The sequence below is a fragment of the Protopterus annectens genome, chromosome 2.part0 (assembly GCF_019279795.1).
Source record: "Protopterus annectens isolate FY-2018-M chromosome 2.part0, PAN1.0, whole genome shotgun sequence".
NCBI classification, from domain to species: domain Eukaryota; kingdom Metazoa; phylum Chordata; order Ceratodontiformes; family Protopteridae; genus Protopterus; species Protopterus annectens.
The window spans coordinates 391,796,261-391,803,760 of record NC_056728.1 but is presented as its reverse complement, the minus strand read 5'-3'; the positions used below and the strand labels follow the sequence as shown (position 1 = coordinate 391,803,760).

The window sequence follows — 7,500 nt, the reverse complement described above, 5'->3', positions numbered from 1 at the left end:
TTTCTTTGATTTATTTTTATTTTGGTTTGTAGAAACTACATGCAGTTATATTGCATGAGGCTGTTGTGCACTCTAGTATTTTTTCACTTTCCCTAACGATGTGTAAATGTTGATATATACAAGTATGGGAGTATGAAGTGACCAAGCCACCCACACAGGGGTGCACAGGAGTGAACCCCTCTGTAAAAAATGTTATCTTTAGGCATTTTCAAGACATGTTTCTCAGTATAGAAAAATCAATAAGGCATAACTAATTTTTAAAGGATTTGATTGATCATAATGGAATATAACGACACACCAGGCAGTGTGCAGTCATTATAACATGGCACAGCATGATCCACATTTCAGAATAGGGTCCTGCAGAATTCCACACAAATACTGTAGGTATATCATATACAGTACCATCACCACTATCACCTGTTGTCAAAGATCCAGACAGAAGTAGACCTAATGTCTATGATGACCCTGACAGTTATTTTCAGAAGAAATAACAGTCCCAAACCTAAAATGGGTAAAATTAAAAGAGAAAATAGAAAAACAAGAAAAAAAAGACTTATACCATTATGGGTATTCCAGCCCAAGGGAGCTTGTAAGGGTTCCTGTGCCACAGGTCATCAAAATGATGCCAGCACTGTTCCATCTTCCTGGTGATGCCCATGGCAAAGGGCAGCTCCTCATCCATTTCTTAACAGGCATCCACTTTCTTAAATGCACCATGCAAGGAGCCCAGTACATGCTTCTGAAATGACCACGAAGAAGATAAAATATTTTCTTCCTCTTTTTCACACACCATGCAGGTAATCTGCTATGGGTGATAGCAGAAGAAACCACTCTCCGGATTCTCCTTAGGAAAATGGTGCTATTTCATAAGAAATAAACATTCCATAGCAACTTAAAGGTCACTGATGGGGATGAGCGTCTGGGAACAACAGGCTGACAGAGGCAGAGGAGTTTTTGATATTCTTATACGAGACACTGGCGTGGTTACAGGATCATCCCTAGTACAGTAGACACTGATGTCAGCATTGACCAACCCCCACATGTCCCACTGATGTCAGCATTGACCATCCCCCACATGTCACAGTGGATAATGCACCAGGTTAGTATCTTTTACCATATAAGTGTACTGCATATAGACAGTGCAGCAAGATGGCAGCAGTTGTTTTCTAGGCATTGTTTATGGTCTACTAGATATCGGGTCCCATCAGTGTGGCAACAGTAGGAAGTTGAGTTTGCATGCTATGAACACCCTTAGCATGCATACAACAGTGGCACAGTTCTGTGACAGGTAAGAATGCTCATTTCTGTGTGCATTTTGCTGTGCATTCCCACCACAGAACACTGCTACAATAGCTGCTATGGTGGCAGGTAGAGGCACAGGTTCAATGACAGGCTGATGCTGGCACTTATTATGGGTCTGCTGATGATGACTAGAAAGGGATACGTCTGGATACCTCAAAGTCAATGTCAAAGAACAAGTCAAAGTAAACGTTACTGTCATTTAACCTACATAAGTGCAGTCTAAACAAAATTGCATGTGTCATGCTCAAATTGAGAAGACATATACATACATACAATAACACATAAAAAGGACATATATTCTTCATTTCACATTAGACAGGTTATTCTACCTACATATTACCACTACCTACATATTACCACAGTTTACCTTATCTATAATCATCTGGAGCCGAATGATTTCTTATTGCACATGTTCCTTTTGCATTGTGTGATTCTCACATGAATAAGAGGATCTAGTAACAGGGTATTGCCTTTCTCCACCTGGGTAGCTTCACCTCCTTGCACCACTTTACTCAGATGTGCTAACCCTAACTCTAATGATACCCAATGCTAAACATAAAACACTGCATTACAAAACACTTTCCCTAACAATACCACTAAACAAGACACACACACACACACACACACACACACACACACACACACACACACACACACACACACACACACACACACACACACACACACACACACACACACACATTACATATATACAGTGCACACCCATACATTACACATATACAATACATATTGTTCCCTTCCGTGACTCTTCCTCTAACCCTAGCCCACAAACACCTGCACATACACATGCATCTTGAATGCTGAAACGTTTGGTATTACTTAATGTGTCAGCATTCTACTTACTCTACCCTTCTGCATTTGGATATTTGAAAGTTACAGTTTAGGCTGTCAGTAGATTATGTTTGAGTGACTGGCAGGCACCCTATAGAGGGACAGGTATGAGTCTCAAAGAATTCACCTGCTCTAGCTGCTCCTAACCACACAGGAGAACCTCTTAGATCTGCAGACGTCTTTGCTCTTGAAAACTAACCACAATTCCATACTTATTCTACTAGGCTTAGTACACATGGACTGACTGACAAGGGAAGCAATACCAGATTAAGTTCTTGATACATGCATCCATTAATGACACTGAAGTATGAGAATGTTATAACTCCATCTTTACATGTACAGTAAAGCTACCCAATCAACAGGACCTCATGCTTACTCCAAAACACATCCTGTCAGACACTGAAATGACTGCAATGAACACTGTCTAGAAGGACATTCCACAACTGAGGTCAAAGGGATGCTGATTTTATCTTTCATAAAATATATGGAGACCACTTTAGTACCAGGGCTTGTGAAACTGTATGGGCTATGCCCTGAGAACCAAGTCAATTGGCAACCCTCGTAGATGATAAGACAAAGATCACCTTTCTGCAATTGAAGAAGGTCATGACTATGCACCCAACAAAGTTACTTGGAGTGGGCAGTTTGCATCCATTCTCATCTAGCTTGATGTCCTTATCCCAGTGTGGCCACTGGAATGAAACAGTACACCGCCTAACAATAGGATCCTCTCTGTTCCTGGAGCCCATTCTCATAAGACTGCAGATCAGCATCTTTCTTGACTTGGTTGAAACTTTCTCAGTTTGCTCCTAGAGGTCCATTTTTGCTGTTATTACAACAGTAGTTTTTTTTTTCATTTAGCTTTGCTTTTAATGGTCATTCATTGCAGTTGGTATTCTATTTTCTAGAGGAAATATTTTACATTTATCTGTATTAAAGATTCAGTGGCGCTGCTCATGTTATTTGCATTTCTCTTCAGGTTACTTCAAAGTCTTGCTTCTCCCTTTCCCAATATATTTCTTGTCTTTGTGTCAACCACAAATAATGACTTCTTACAGGTTCATAGGTGTATAGGTACTTACTAGACTATTGACCTGTGGGAATCTTAAAACGCCCAACCTTACATTCCCATGTCCATTTTTAGCCCTTATATTTTCTCATAAGAATAACCGAGTTGAGCAGAACAAAGTTATGCTGGGACACTTATTTTATGTCTCTGTCAGTGAGGGATGTGAGTACTAAACCATGAATGAATTAGTATTTTCCCATCCATTCATCCAAATTACATTCGAATAGCATAAGAGAAGTACATTGCTGTACGTGTGGTGAAAGATGGTTTCATAGAAGAGGTATTCTCTATGATGCATACTTCTTCCTTCAGCATGTTATATTTATGTTGCAAAACTGACAGAGATCCCCATAGCAGGTGTTCACACTAGCACTGGACTTTCAAATGTGTAACAGGTCTGACAGGATACGGTCTGCCATGGCTCTATAAGCAAGGCAGAGGTTACCTCTTAGTAGCTTGTATGATACCAAGAAGAGGAAGAAGGCTTTGAGATGGTCGGCATCATTTTTGTAATTCAGGCCCTTGATCTTTTTAGAGAAAAAGAACTGTGATCACTGCAGTTGTGACAAGTGGTTAGACAGGTACATACAAACTAGGATATTTTATTCAGTGATTGGCCTGATGAGAGCTAAGTGCAATAGAATGATTACACCCTTGACCTGGGTAATATAACTTTAGATATAAGTGTTGTGATGAAGAAGGGCTTCCTTACAACAGTGGATACATGGTGATCAGACACATCATTATCGACATAGGTTTCCAAATCCCTGACTATTTTATTAACTTTCAGTGGCATATTGTGAATGTGATTGTTACAAGAGAATTAATGCTTGTGAAAGGATACAACTATACATTTCTTTGCATTTAGTTTTAGTCCATGGTTTTGACACCAGATGTTTGTTTGGAAAAGGTCCTCTTGACAAATTTTGATAAGGTCTGGGGAGTATATGATAGCATCAAGTTTATAGTCATCCGCAAACTTGGTCAGCCCTAAACCCTTAACATTTGCTTTGATAGCTGAAAAATAAATGCAAAACAAGAATGACCCAGGGACTGAACCATGGGATGCACCACTAGTGATAGGTCTTTGAGAAGATTAAGAACCACCCCCCCCTAATTTCCTAGATTCTATTTATGAGCCATTTTGCTATCCAACGAGTTGCATAAGGATTTTCATTTAGCTGGGAGAGTTTATAATACCTGAGTGTGGGATGTGTCAAATGTCTTTGTGAGCTCAAGATATGCAGTGACATTTGATTTGTCCTTATCCATTGTTTCAGTAAGCTTCTCAGAGATGTACTTGTGATGTCTAATACAAAGAAACTATAGAACACTGGTCCCAGATAAAACACTTGCGGAGTGCCAGTAAACCATTCTCTTTTGTTTAAAGGATTCCCTTAATTAGTGCTCCTTACTCCCAGCTTCCTGCTGCTGAACCCCCCCCCCCCTTCAAAGTACTTAGCTAGCTTCCCTCCTACCTCAAAACCCTTGCACTTGTCAGTCAGGCTCCTTTGAGGGACTGAGTCTAAGTATCTGCAGAAGTCAGATTTCCATTGTCAAATATTGGACTAACACACTCATAAAACTGAATCAGACAAGAACTGAAGTATCATATTTTTCCACTAACCCATGTTGTCACACATACTATCAAACACTGTTGTCCAGAATACTAACTCATCCTTCCTTCACTATAACGTAAGTTTACTTGCACTAATTATTGCCGCTAAGCCTGGGTTGCAGATGAAAATGGTGTCTGGACCAGTTCACTTTCCCAGTTACCAAATAATAAATAAATACATAATATATACATACATTTCCATGACTTTCCCTGCTACTAAAGGTAGGCTTATAGATCTGTAATTTCCAGAGTCAGTTATAGATCTCTTATGTGATGTGGTATCATGATAACCTCTCACTCTTTAGTTGTCAAAGCATTACAGCTGCTGAATGAACAGCTGGAAATCTCCACCAGGGGATCTATATGCATATCGACTGCATTCTTTACTGTTCTTGGGCTATGCTGTCAAGACTATGTATATATATTTATATATATATATATATATATATATATATATATATATATATATATATATATATATATATATATATATATATATATATATATATATATATATATATATATATATATTAGCCCTTAAATCAATGAGTTTCCTTTAAATAATTTCACTGTCAAAGGGATACTCCCACTTTCCCCCTACACAAAGTGGCACTCTTCCCTCCTTTTTGAAGAAAGAAGCATACACTTAACTGAGACTTATTACCTTTTCTCCATTCTCAGCATACTCCTTCCTTTCATAGACCAATCTCTTTAACACACACACACACACACACACACACACACACACACACACACGCACACACTTCCTGAGCTTCCTACATAGCTTTCTCTGTCAGTTAGTGCTGAGGATACAGGCTCTGAGATGTTAAAGAGGAATTTCCTTTACTGAAGGTACAGGTTTTTATCTTTTCCACCTTTGTTTGGCTACTGTTTGACTCTAAGTCATGTATCCAGAAAGTGTATTTCTAGGTTGACCCTGAAAAGATACACATGTGCCCAGTGGACTTGTCTAATTAACAAATGTCTAAAATATAACAAAAAATGCGAAAATAGTAATTATGGCAAATGATAGGGTTTTCAAGAGTTGGAAATGAGAGGTTAGGAAGGTAAAGGTGGGACAGTTTAGGCAGACGGACAACAAAGGTGATGAGGGCAATAAAAGTGTAAGTTGAAAGGCAGGTGGTAGTAAGGATCAGGCAAGGGAAAATTGCTTTTTAGTTACAATACCAAAACGAGGTAAGGAGGAGCAGATCTGGCTAGGCAAAGCAAAGACGGGAGGGAATTCAAGGAGGAATGAAAATATCCAATATACTGAATAATTATTTTGCTTCAGTTTTCACAACGGAAATCAAGGGGATAGAGAATGAGGCAGGGTAGAGTGGGAAGAACACTGGACAGACATCAAGATAAGTACAGAGAGCATGAACAGGAAGCCACTACATGGATGGTGCGTGTGGGGGGTTTTATCCTCAATTCACATAAGGTCATATTTTTAACAGGTTTTCTAATGCAGTCTCATGGAACTTGGAACTATCCTGTTGACAAAAGTAATCTTGATGAGATTAAATGTATTTAAAAAAAAGAAGGGGTATTGATTACACTAGGTATGGACCACCAACAGCAAAGTGTAAGGGCCTTGGCAGCAGTACACCAAATGCTCCTGTGCAGGGCAGGATAGACTCCAAAAGCAAACAGACATTCTCAGCCTATCCATTGTTTCCTATCTGCACAACACAAAGACGTTTCCATATTATTTCAGCTTTCGCTGATGATCAAGCTAGGTGATTCTTCTAGGGCTCAGATGGTGTAATGGTACGTTGAAACACAGTCCCGTGTTTGGACATCTCTAAACTACAGGCAAATGTAGTTTAGTTGTACGAACATTAAGAAAATACTCCTTCATAGCATATGCATTCAATCATAACAATTTAAAAACTGGTTGTAGTTAAAAGTAAAAGCAATCCACTGCATTTTCATTGAAAATAATGTTCTTTTGTCTGGAATTAATTAAGCAGATGTTTTTATAGACATATATGAAAAACAAATACACTTTACTATTGCATTTGTTGGTACTGACCTAAATCTTTTATTTAGTGCAGTGACTAATGTAAAACACATCTAGAAGTCTCAGCATCCTGAAATCTGTAGAAACTGGAATAAAAGACATGCTTAAATGCAATATTGATAATTTTTTTTTATTTATTTAAAAATAAGAGTTCTTTAATATCACTGCAAACTTAAAATAGCAGTTGATTTTATTTTTTATTTTTATCTAATTCTATTCTAGTTCCTGTTTTCCTCCCTATGGTTAGCTTTATTCCCCATTCTGTAGCAATCTTACTGTCCCTTAATTCTGCAGTATTTTCCCTGTGATTTACTCCTATTGGATCTAATTTTCCACTTTATCATGACTTTGTATTTCCCTTTCTTTCCTTTGTCTCCCTATTGTACAAGACCTTCCCCAACTTTCAACCCATAGTTCAAATTGTTATCTTGCATCCACATTCACTTGCTTCCTTTTTTCTCTTTCTTTCTTTCTTTCTTTCTTTTCTTCCCTTTTGTCCACTACTCTTATTTTAAGATGTCTTGGATAGCATAATATCAGAATTTATTTCAGATTTTTTGAAATTTATATTCTCCTTTGAGTGTAAAATGTATAGCTGTCCTTGAGAAAGAAATAAACTGACATTACCTTAAA

General features: G+C 38.2%; 1 protein-coding gene across 1 annotated transcript in view; it reads right to left on the bottom strand.

Annotated features, from left to right (window-relative positions):
* TMC1 (transmembrane channel like 1) overlaps window positions 1-7,500 on the bottom strand; it is a 902,740-nt gene that overhangs the window by 603,484 nt on the left and 291,756 nt on the right. Inside the window, exon 6 of the mRNA XM_044060320.1 lies at window positions 7,495-7,500. This exon is cut by the window's right edge and continues 142 nt beyond it. Coding sequence (XP_043916255.1) covers window positions 7,495-7,500 — 6 coding nt within the window. The remainder of the gene's footprint in view (window positions 1-7,494) is intronic.